Source organism: Cicer arietinum, chromosome 6, assembly GCF_000331145.2.
Source record: "Cicer arietinum cultivar CDC Frontier isolate Library 1 chromosome 6, Cicar.CDCFrontier_v2.0, whole genome shotgun sequence".
In the NCBI taxonomy this organism is placed as follows: domain Eukaryota; kingdom Viridiplantae; phylum Streptophyta; class Magnoliopsida; order Fabales; family Fabaceae; genus Cicer; species Cicer arietinum.
In genome coordinates, this window is record NC_021165.2 from 17,545,459 (window position 1) to 17,558,424 (window position 12,966).

Here is a 12,966-nt window from a genome sequence, read left to right on the forward strand (position 1 = left end):
TGAGATTAGACAAGTATCGACTCAGAGATAAATTAATCCATCGCCATCATTGTTCTATTATTATCCTCGTTGATGATGAAATTAAATAATTCAGTGTAAATATCCAAAATATACTACATTAACATAATCAATGTACAATGTGGTTTAACGTTGTTCTATTGTACATTAACATTTAACATAATCAATGTCGTTTAACGTTTTTCATTCATATTAAAAAATATAATAATTAAAAAGAAAAAAATATTTTTATTAAATTATTTATTTTAATTAATGGTGCATTTTCTAACATCATTAATGTAAAATATAATATAATCTTAAAAGTTTTATAAATAATAATAATAATAATAAAATGATGCTACTGAAAAAAAATTATACTAAAAATTGATAATAACATTCATTTTAGAACATCTTATTTGTTGTCAAAGTCTCACCCACTATGACTTGTGAAACGAATAGAGTATTAGAAATAATATTTCAAAAACTTAGGCTTCAATTATTTTTTTAAAATATTTTGTATTTTCATTTTTTTTTAAATGTACACCTTTATAAAATGTATATTAATTTTATTTTTATGAAAATTCTAGAAATGAACTATTATGATAAAGAGAATTATATGATTTCTTAGTAAATAAAGATGTATTTCTAAATAAATAAAAATGATTTTTTGAAAAACTTATATTTTAAAAATATAGACAATTGTCTAATTCAAATTTTTTTTACTTCACTCATGAACAAGTAAAATAAAATAAAAACATATTTTTAAAAAGAAAAAGAGAGAAAAAAAATACAAAGTAAATGATTCATTGGTTTCTGTTTTCCCAGTTGTTTTCACTGACAAACTATCTAGGGTCATTTCCTGGATTATAGGAGATTAAAAAATGTTAGAATTTTAAGGCATTTGTTATTAATTTGTTTACGGTAATTATAGTGTGCTTCAGCAGATTTTTTTTAATCGTATCAAAGTTCTGGTTAAAATTAAATTTAACCACGGGTCTAGCTAGTTCTCATCTAAATTGGATGGAATTAAATATTGTCAAATTTATTAAATTTATTGATGACTAGAACTATTAAAAAGCACAAATAACCCTAATTGAAGTAAAGAAGAAGAATATAAGGTGTTGGACTTAAATGTTTAATAAGTGTAAGGGGAAGAATCTCTTAAAAGAATTTGTATTCGAACTCTTGTTGAAATAATAACTAAATAGATATTATTTAATTTTTAATTGAATTTCAAATAACTTGAGATTCTTTTTGTTAATGTCAGATGATTGAAGGATTAAACCGAAAAAATATAAGGGATAAGGAAATCAAAAATACAAAATACCTCAAACAAGGAGGCCAAGTCACCAAAAAACACATAAAATAAAATCAACTCCTGATAGTAAAGATATCATATATGAGGCACACTAAACAGAAAAGGCAAATATGTCAATAATTGATTTTTCTTTCTTTTAGAGAGTCTAATGAGGCACATTAAATTTAAATAATAGATAAATAAAATATATTTGGATTCAAATATATCCTATAACAATCAAATATTTATATAATTACCATCTAAACTGTACTGATGAAACTGTGTTGCATTTTTCTTATTCGTTTGTTAATACAATATGTTTTAAAGTTATAAAAAAAGCTATTGGATTTAATTTACTATTAGAAATATTAGTTAATTTGTTATACAAGTTAAGTATAATATTTATCTTAATTAACTAACTAATTAATTATTTTACTTAATTTATAGAACTAACTAATTAATATGTCTAATAGTTATCCTCTTTTGTTATAATTTTTTCTGAAAGGAGGAATAATGAATTCTTTGTCAATCACTACAATCAATCAAGGGTAAAAGATGTACCATTAGAGGTCCATAAGTGAATTACAAAACCAATGTCACTTTCGAATTAATTGTTTATTTCATCAATTTCATTATAAGTGCTAGGTTTGTAAAACAAAATCATTTCAAAAAAAATAAATGTCATTCACAATCTTCAATACAAATTCAATTATTTGTTTTTATATTATTTTTCAATGATTATTATATATATAATTTCTAAAATATTATTATAATTTACATCAAAAATAATAAAAAATTTATCAATAAATAATTTGATATATTATTTTTTTGTATATTGTATTTTTTAAAATGTGTACAAAAATATTAAAACGAGATTCATTTATAAGATAGATGAGAGTAGTATTTATCTTAATTATTGGATATATATAAAAAAAAAAAATGTGGTAAGAGCTGAAGCACACGTAGGGGAGAGGTTGAAGTTGAGAATGAGAGTAGAGTAACATCCAAAGTTGCTGTTTCAATAAATTAATTTGTTGAATTCAAAGTTCAACCAACAGGGCCATGTGATTAGTGCCGTAAGAAATAGCCAGTCACACACACACACACAAGGTCTTGAAGACTGTGGTAACCCACCAACACAAGTATGTTGGTCTCCGACTGAACTACCCGTTTGTCTTAACTAAATGTATTTTTCTATCTTAAACTTGTTTTACACCCACGTTTATTGGGAATGCAATATTTTACATTTATCTATAAGTTGTAATTACAATAATATATCTTGATTTTTTGTGGGTACAAAATTATTTCATTAAACTCCTAATCTCCTAAGATAACCCCATATATAACTCCTCAATTCATGAAACCTGGCTATGTGCATTTCCTTGCTGCATGTTTTGCGATGAAATAGATTTGAAAAGCAAACAATTAATTACTAGGAAAAAGACTTTGATATTCTGATAGTCTTACTTTAGCCAATATTGAACTTTAGTTTTCCCCATTAAATCGGTTAAAAGCAACATTATTCTTTGTGAGTATTAGGATAAATTTGTGAACAATATTCTTGCTCATTAATTCAGGCATTCTTTTTCAACAAAAAAAAATTCAGACATTCCAACATTTCCCATGTCTATCTCAAATCTATAGGTGACAAAGAAGAAACGATTTTGGTAGAATGCACAAATAATGATGATACAATAAATCTCACACATCTAAAATTAAATCAATTATAATGATTCAGTTTTTCTCTTCTATTTTTGGATCTAAATCGAATTAAACCAATCAAATTCAAACTAGTTATTAGAATCTTAATTATACATCATTTAAATTTAATTATTTATTGTATTTTACATTATTAAAAGTAATTGTATTTTTCTTTTGTTATTATATATTATTTTTTCATTATAATTTATATATATACTTGTTTTAATAGTATAAAAAATATATAGTACTTAGAAAATAAGTTTTTGCAATTATTTTGAAATTAGTTTTTTAAAACTTTAAAAATGTCAACCTCGTTGCATTGAATCAAATTAGTATGTGCATTATTGTTTGATTTATTAGAATTTCGTAAAAAATCAATTTTTTTAAAGAAAAAGGCCATAGAAATTTTATTAAATTAAAATGAATATTTTTATTGGTTTTAATGTGTTTCGGAAGTTTCAAATTCATAGAAACTTTCGAAATTTTTTGAAAATGTTAACTTCGAAAGTTTTGAATTTTTTTTTTATTTCTTTAAAATTACATTTCGAAGGTTTCTAATTTAACAAAAGTTCCGAATAAATTAAAAAAAAAAAAACTCACTTTTAATTATTTCGAAAGTTTGAAACTTTCGAATATTAAGAAATTTTTGATAACTTTCGAAAGTGGGGGTGAGAAAATTGAGTGGTAATTTTTTTTGGATAATTTTATATAACATAAATAAGGGTACAATGGTCATTGGCAAAAATTGAGGGGGTGAGAGGTAAAATAGGGGGTACACGATATATTTCTCTTTGTATATATGTTGTGAATAAGGGAGGCCCAAATGAGTATGCCAATTTTTTTTAATTACTAACACTACATAAATAAATAAAAATTTGAAATGCATTTTTATTTTTTTACAATAAAAATTGAAATAAATGAAATTCTTGTAATCTCTCTTAATTAATACGAGAGATTAAAGAGTAATCTAGTTAGGAAAGTGAACAATTTATTATAATAAATAAATCTACATTATTTAATTCATAAGTCCAACTCTTAATAACACATATACAATATGATATGAATGGAGTAGTAAATTAGGGTCGTATAATATGATATGAATATGGGAAAGTAAATTATATAGTTTGATCCATAAAAAGGTAATAACCAAATAGAATAGTACATGACAAGTGTTAGATTATTTTTTTACCTTATACTATGTTTCGTGGATGAAAACAAAGGATTATTGTGTCACTTTAGATAGCTTATATTTTGAACAAAAAATTGTCTTTTGATTTATTGATGAATTTTTTTTCAATCTTTCATTCATCGTTTTATCCCATTTGTGATCAGTTCTATAATCAAACATAAGATAGCTGAAAATATCAGCTAATACCAAAATAATATGATTCACACATTCTTAAAACCTGTCACATCATTTAAAAATAAATCATTTTAGTCATTTTGCTTTCTTCATTATTTTTCTCATACTTTTCTTTTCCTCTCTCTCATAATGCTTATGCGCGCAGAACACTTCAAACTAACAAACACATTGCAACTATATTTTCATTTAATATTTTATCTCTATCTTTTGATTTCTTCTTTCTTTTAGTATATGTTTGGTTGAGAGAACAAAATAAGAAGCTAAAAAAAATTTAAAAAAATCTTACAAGAAGAGAGAAACAATTGAATAAGAATAATAGATCTATTTTATAATAGTAACAAGAATAAGAATATATTTATATGTTATTGTTTTTTTAAAATGATGTTATTTCATACTTTATGAAAAATGTAAAATTTGTATGTATGCACATATTTTGACCTAGCTAAAGTTATAAAAGACACCAATATTTGAGAACATAAATGAATTGTATTTTTCAATATAAAAAGTTTACTTGTATTTTGTAATTATTTTTGTTATTGTCAAGTGGCTTTGACAAGTAACCTTTAAACTACTCAAATTATTCAAAAGAAGTATGTGATCTAACTTACAATGACTTTAAAGCATACTAAACTTTTATTTATATAATTTAGACTAAAGTATTACTTAAAAAATCTCATGTAGCTAAAAAGAACAAGCTACGAATTATTGAAAAAGTTTTTGAAGCCTACCATGGCAAATTCCGTAATTTAATATAAATAAATTTATTTCCTACTATTTAAATTTACTTAAAAACCAAGGCAAAACGATATACAAATTAATAAACTATAATCTTAGCATAAGGTGTACTGACAAAAGACAGAAGATACAAGAGAGTAAATGCCACTTACCACAAGAAGTATAACACGTGAGCTCATACAAAATCGAAAAGGAGAGCAAACGAAGTTTGTAACTCTAAACAAAGCAAGTGTTGCCACCGTCACTCTAGAAAAGTGTAAGGAAACTCTTTCACCAAAGACTATCTAAAAATACTTTTAAATCACAACTTTTACGATACTATAAAAAGAAAGTATATTAATATTATTAAAATTTTAGTTAATAATTAAATTAGTTATTTATTAATTTACGTCAACATTCGCATATTATATATTAAAGATTAATTAAATCAATAATATTAATATATTTATTTATCAATTTTAATTCACAATAATTATATAAATTATTTTTAATTAAAAATCATAACAAATTAAAAGAGATTCAAATTATAAAAATTTAAAATTTTAGTGATGTTAAATCTATAATTTAGTCATACTGATTTATTAAACCAATGTCATTCAACTATTAATCTATCAATTTAATAATATTAAAATATATTAATTTATAAATATATAATATTAAATTTTGTATTTTATATTAAATCATAAATTTACTAAAATTTTCTGTAATTTAAAAATTATATATAACGACTTACGTAAAATTATGATATATTTAAATGTATTATTATAAAATAAAATTAAAATTAAAATATCATATAAAATTATATTATTTAAAATATTAAAATAGAATTTAAATTTATTAATAACTTAATTTTTTTTAATAAAAATAATAAAATAAACGTTAAATAGAGTTTCAAACTTATTAAACTTAAAAAAACGATTAAAAATAGAGTTTAGTCAAACTCAAACAAAATATTTTAAATTAGCAGAAAAGGTAATGAGATCTAGCCTATTTCCCCATTTAGTTTTAACTCTATTATAGGCTCCAGGTGTGAATAGACAGGTCAGGTCAGACTTTGAAATGTCTGAGTTTGAATTACGATTAATTTTTTAGATCTATGTCTGGCCTACGGTCTATCATAAGTTTTTTTTTCCAGTCTGACTTGACCTTTTTAAAAGTCTGGTCTGATCTGAAAGTCTATTTAAAAGATTTATTCGTATTAAAATATTTAAATGCTCTACTCATACCACATGATGCTCTTCATACCAATATTAATGTACATATCTATATATATTAAACAAAAAATAATTTTTCTAACAAAATAATTTTAAAAAAATCTGAAACAAACATCCTTTAAACTCTAAAACATAATTTTTGCTTTTAAATAATAGATTTTTTTTTCTAAAACAAATGCACTCATTATTACCTCTCAAACAAATATAGAACGACTTGATTGACTAATTGAATGACTACCGAATTTAGAACGATTATCAAATATAGAACGACTACTGAATATGGAATGATTGCTGAGTAGTTACTTAATTGATATAATTTAAAATAGAAAATAATATTATTAATAAATAATAAAAATGATATAAACTAACCTGTTAGGTCTAATAAACTTTTTTTTATAAGTCTGAGTCTAAACTATTTAAATAAATAAATTAAATAACTTGAATTTAACATTTTGTATTAAATAGATGAGACCATAAATCCTTGAAACCATATACTTAACGTTTTGCTCTTTAGTGGTAGTGGACGCCTACTCTCTTTTCAATGTGCCATTTCCATCGAAGGTTTAAGATAACGATTTTGTTGTCTCTTTTTTGTTGTTTTCCCTTCACAAATCACAACCGTTTCCATATATACATAATTGAACAACTCTTTAGAAGAGATGATTGAATGGGATGTGTGAGATGACATGCCACGAGGTTGAAGTTCCATCGTTTTCCTAGTAAAAAAGTGCAATGCTGACCGGCCCAACCCTACTATCACCTTAGCTTCACTCTTCATAAAAGTGTTGCTGGCTATGAATTTTGTAGCTAGTTAGTATTGTGGACACATCAATAGCCAAAAAAGTAGACAAGTTTTTAGCATTCAATATTCACTAAACTTAAAAGGAATAGTACATAATTCATACACTGTAGAAAGGCGATGTGTTCTCTCTGACATTAGTGGTCCCAAATCAACGAACTTTATCCCAGAATCTGCTTATCCTAATGGAGGAAAAGTAATAAAGATTACTTCTTTTTGCTTTGCTTTTGCCTTTTTTACTTGATCAAGTGAAAAATTGTAAATACTAATTGAGTCACGTAACTGAATAAAGACTATCAAATACGACAAACGCAAATAATTGCGGGATCCGCGGATGAAAGAACCAATAGTGGCAGTAGCCAGTATAATAATCAAACTAAAGAATAAAGTAAGCAAAAGTTAAAAACATTAAGAAAAAGAGTCTTCCTTTATGTTTCAATTTCATTTCCCTACTGCTCATTTGGTAAACCATAGACAAACACTACTTTATTCTAATAAAAAACTAGCACATAAAATCCGTGTTTAGCACGGGATGCGAAAAATAAAGTTCTTTCTAAGACTCACACGTGGCCCACAAGATTAAATTTAATGATAAATATACAAAAGCTTTGTTTTCTTATACAGTTACACTAATACTATAATACTAAGAATTGATAAACAATGCTCATTAGAAGGGAGCAATTTCTTGATTTCATTAACTCTGCTCACACTTGCTTTCCCCTGTTTTCCGATTTTGTGTCTCTCAATTGCTCTACTAGTACTTCCTTTTTCCCGGTTGTTGAAAATTGCGTCAGTGTGAATGGCATAGGGGACTAGAATGCTGAGAATTTGAGCCAATCCGGTCAAATTTTCTGAAGTTCCCAAACTTTTTGGAAAGTTGGAATGAATGATCTTCACTGTTTTCTAAGGATACTAGCTGGTGGTTTTTGTTCTCCCCATCCAAAAAAATCCTCATCATTTGCTAATAACAGTAAAATCCAATGTGGTCAACAAGAATGCTTGCATACTCCCAAAGTATAAAGATTCAAAAGAGATAACCATTTATTATGTGTTTGTAAGTTGGGTACTACTGTTTAGATATCTTATAAACCAAGTAATATGTAGTAGACTAGAGTAATTGGCAGTGCTATCAACATCCCAAATATAACCCTGCAATTGAAATTTTTTCCATTTAAGGAAAAGAGTCAACTATTTTTGAATAGAAAATAGTGAGAAACAATAAAATGAAGTTTAATTAGTAATTGCTTACCCTGTACTAAGAACAGTTGGATGTACATTGTACTCCTTGGCAAACACAAACGGAACAATCCCTTGAGGAAGTGCAGCCTATTTTCAGCAATTATACTTTCATAAGCTAACAATTTAATTATATGATAATAACTAAAATTATTCACATAAATAAACATTAATATTTTAAGTAAAATTAATATCATAGAATGTAGATTCTAGTGTTCACAAGAAATCAAAATCTCTATTTTAGAATTCCCAAGTACTCAAATTGTACACTTTCTGGATCTGTTTAGTTAAAACAAACTTGATAGAGTGGAAATCGAGGTTAATTGTTACCTGAACAATAGCTATACGTAAAAGGGTGCCACGGAGGCCAACAGCAATGGAGGCTGCAGCCATGACAGCAGGACCTGTAAGAAATCGAACAGCCATAGCAAATGTAGCAACCGAGTTCCCACATGCAATAATTTTGGGTTGAAGAGCCATAAACAAACCTGTGCATATTAAACCAAACAGGTAAATTCTCCATTTTTATCCAAAAGGGTCAAAGATTATTAAAATATAAAAGATATCCACAATTTACATTCACAGTATCATCATTGAAAAATAAAAAAATGCATTTCAGTTTTTTCTCTGTGAAAAAACAACATTTGTAGTACTACATCCTGATTAGTTCAATTGAACCTTTGCCGAATTTTGGTCCCAAAATAGTACCGATCCCTACATTAGTCGTGGACCGCAAAGCTATATGCTTCATGATCAAACCCCACATGTCGGGGACATTGCACTGCCATTATTCAATTCCCACAACGTCTAGCAAACATGGTCACTTGGTTTTTGTTACACTGTAACAAACTCCAAAAGAATCAACGGCCACAAATTGCTTCTTTTCTTCTCCCCAAATCTATAATTTTCATACATAGACTCATAATACCATGTTACCATCACATTAATTCAATCAAGTGCCGTTGTACCACTTCATCGTAATCTATTCTACTTCTTTTCATTAAATTATATTTCAATATTAAAACTACACAACAAAATTAGAACCATTGATATAATTATAGATAATGGACTTTTTCTCTTCTTATAATATGATCACCAAAATAGAAAAAGATAAATCCATAGATATATGTCAAATTTCTTGGTTTTAATAGAAAAGATATTTCCTCTTACCTTAAATATAATCAATATTAAGTACAAAAAAATTAATGTATTTAATCCTAAATTTAAATCAAATACATAATTTTTTTAAAAACAAATTATACTTAAATCAAAGACTAGAAAGAGTACTAGGTATATATCTATCTACACTAGTAAACGGGGTTGGATGCAATAATGGTGTGTTTTTGTAAAAGAGGAAAGGGATTGCAAAAAAAGGAAAGAATGAAAATTATTGTAGGAGTAGGAATTTGGAGAAATAGAGACCACTCACCTAAACTGAACATAGCCATTCCAAGACCAGCATCAGACAGTATGGAGATTGATTTCTCTATTATTTTCGGCATATGCACATGCCACCTGCAATCAATCAATAATTATCAAACCAATATTAACATAAAACTCCATAGTAATTAAAAAGTCAAAACCAAGTTAAATTAATACAATTAACAGTAATGTTATAATTTGTATTCTAATAACATTACCTATAGGCCACTAAGGACCAAATGATACCAATGAGACTAGAATACGTATTTGGGTTGCGGATAAGCTTCCTCCACACCATGATCATTATGAGACGGGTCATAACACTTGCCGGAGGCATGTGCTTTACACCGGCGGCTCCGGCAACTGTCGGGTGTAGCTCCGCCGTTGAGCTGGATCCCAATTTGTTTAGTCCGGCAGGTTCCAATTTATCTCCATCTTCTTCTGCCTTCTGCAGTTCCACTTCTTTCACGGGAAACTTCAACTGCTCTTCCCCACCAAACTCTGCTTCCGTCATAGCTTCACAGAATCAAAACATCAAAAATCAGTCTCACATTCAATATCTTACACTAGTCGGTTACAAATTAGTTATAACTAACTTTTACATATGTAATATTCCATAATTTCGTTTCCTAAAAAAATAAAAGCTTGTATCGGTGCTAGTACCTTTGTTGGTAATCCCATTTGGAGGATGGTCATCAGGAACCAACATTCTAATCTCCTTGGCACCTTGATCGGACCGTCCAGATTGATCAGATGGACCATAATCGGCGGCGCCACTGCCAAAGACTTGAAGTCCACTAGCTTCAGAAACCGGCGAGGCACTAGAGCTCCAAACAAACATGTGAAGCTCTTTAGCATCGTGGTTCGTTTTAGCAGCACCATTGTTGGTTACTGTCTGTGGTTGAGCCTGAACTAATTGTTGTTGTTGTTGCTGAGAGTTTTTGCTAACACTCTTTGACAACCCGGATGAGTATTCCGGGTTTGGAGCCGGGTACGCTGCCGGCACTGTCTGAGCTGGATAAAATCCAAACCTCGGTGAACTCACGGTCTGAGCCGTTGTTACCGGAGGACCGTTCTCTTCGAAATTAGACGGGCGCGGCGTCGGTCCACGTGAATTGGACTGAATGGAATACAAATCTGCCGCGCCGAAATTGGAATGTCTCGGCGCGTAACCCATCATGGAGTAGAAATCAGCGTGGTTGAAATTAGAACCTCGCGGAGTTGGGTTCCGGGAAGAGCTTAAACTGTAAATTTCAGCTCCGGTGAGATTCGACGGGCGAGGAGTCATCATGAAAGATCTCCTGGAAGCATTCGATTTTCTCACGGTGACATGAAGCTTCCCGTCGTCGCCAACCTCCGCATCAGTTTCAAGAAAATCCCTTCCGTCAAGAGAAACCACATCGGAATCAACCTTGAATGAAACAATAGAGGCAGCGGTTTCAGGGAACTGTTCCATGATGAGAAGCTTAGCACCACGGTACTCAAATAGAAACAAAAGCAGAGTGTACCAAACGATACACTGAAGAACCACAACTTGAATCATAAGCGTGCCGGAATATTCGCCATACATGGCTATGAGAAGTGGAATTCCCATAACCAAGGTGTTAGGCAATGTAGAAAGTGAGAAGATTGTGATCATCCACTCTAAACTTCCATTGGCGGTGAAATTAGTCCAAATTGAAAGTGCGAAGAGCATGATGATTTTTTGAAGCGTATCTGCAGCGATGAACCTGAAGTCCATAGCGTAAGGGTTGTTTATGGAGATGAAGTGGAAAGATAGAAGTGGAACTGCGAAGATTGCTACGAAGCGGTTTATGCCTGAACATTGGTCCGGTGAGAATATTTTCCACCACCGTACCGAACTGTAGGCTAAAATCATTGCAACGTACAGTGGAACAACTGCCGCTAACACGGTGTATAGATCGCCCCAGCTTATCATTTTGGTGAAGCTCTTCTTCGGTAATGGCGGTGGAGTGGTGTGAGATAGAAGGCTAAAGTGGGAATAAATAAAAACCGTTAGTTAACTTAACTAACTAGTAACTCATTTGGGAGGGTGTATATATATTCGTTACTGTTAAGGTTTTATAGCCTGCACTGCACTCTGCACTCTGCACTCTGCAGCAGCTCTGCTATGTTTCAGATTTTGCTGCTGATATGAGAAAGTGTGTCTTTGTGTGTGTGGGAGAGAAGGGGGTGCGAATTTACAAAGCAAAAAATAGAGGTAACTTCTAAGGAATAGGGAAAAGCCGAAAAGATTGTTATACATAGGAGAAGAGGTGGGTAGCTTAAATAACAAAAAAAAATTATTAAAACGTTTTTAAAATTACGTATTCAAAATTTTAAAAGTTCAATTTTTAACTTTTTAATAACTGTTTTTAACCATCTACTTTAACACTTATTAGTTTATTAGTATGATACTTTTATATTTATATATATAAATTCAAAAAATTCTGAAAAATGTTTAAATAAGACTCATAAAATTTATTATCAATTTCAAAATAATTCATAACTTAAATATTCAAATAAACTCATATTGTTAACTCTAAAAATATTAAATTAATTGAATAAATAATAAAAACATGAGTTTATTTGAATATTTAAGTTATGAATTTGATTAAATTTGCATTATGTTGAAGATGATAATTAATTTTATAGATTTTGTTGGAAATTTTGATAAATTTTCTGAGTTTCTATAAAATAAAATAAAAAATATTGTTTACATTTTAAGACATCAAATTGTTACTTAAAATTAAGTAAAAGACCAAATTAGAAAAATAAAGATAAAAAATTAAATTATTATCTAAAATTAAGATACTGTAAAATGTATTATATTTATAATTTTATAATAATATTTATGAAGTGCACATAGAACACTTATTAAAAAAAATGAAAGACTTATATTAAAAATAATTTTTTTTACAATTTTAAAAACTAAAAACCACAAATTCTAATATATTTCTATTTGCATAGTTCTATTTTTCTTTCTTTAATAAGTATAATTGGGGTACTTGTTTTCGTATATGATATAAATTTATATTCTCACGGCATGAAAAGAACTATGATTATATGATCATGTTATGTTATGTAAATAAGAGGATGGTTTTTTTTCTCCTTCTTAAATGCTTTTCTTTTATTTGGAGTGTAGTCTTGAATATGGGATGGGAGTGAGGTGTTTCATGGAAATTGGGGACCCGACGGGGAA

The 12,966-nt window shown here is 28.5% G+C and overlaps 1 protein-coding gene across 1 annotated transcript; it reads right to left on the minus strand.

Annotated features, from left to right (window-relative positions):
* Positions 1-7,514: 7,514 nt before the first annotated feature.
* LOC101515585 (auxin efflux carrier component 4-like) lies at positions 7,515-12,027 on the minus strand. Its single transcript, XM_004505209.4, has 6 exons — positions 10,428-12,027; positions 9,983-10,280; positions 9,772-9,857; positions 8,673-8,830; positions 8,356-8,432; positions 7,515-8,255 (listed from the first exon to the last, which is right to left on the minus strand). Exons 1-6 carry the CDS (start codon positions 11,701-11,703, stop codon positions 8,189-8,191), a joined length of 1,962 nt encoding a protein of 653 aa, XP_004505266.1. The 5' UTR covers positions 11,704-12,027; the 3' UTR covers positions 7,515-8,188.
* Between the last annotated feature and the right edge of the window lie 939 nt (positions 12,028-12,966).

Excerpts from the sequence above, each read along its gene's own strand:
- LOC101515585 (XM_004505209.4), bottom strand. The coding sequence starts at position 11,703 with ATGATAAGCTGGGGCGATCTATACACCGTGTTAGCGGCAGTTGTTCCA. Across the intron at positions 8,831-9,771 it reads AATGGCTATGTTCAGTTTAG|GTTTGTTTATGGCTCTTCAA; the intron begins GTGAGTGGTCTC and ends TAATATGCACAG. Across the intron at positions 8,256-8,355 it reads CCAACTGTTCTTAGTACAGG|GGTTATATTTGGGATGTTGA; the intron begins GTAAGCAATTAC and ends TTTCAATTGCAG.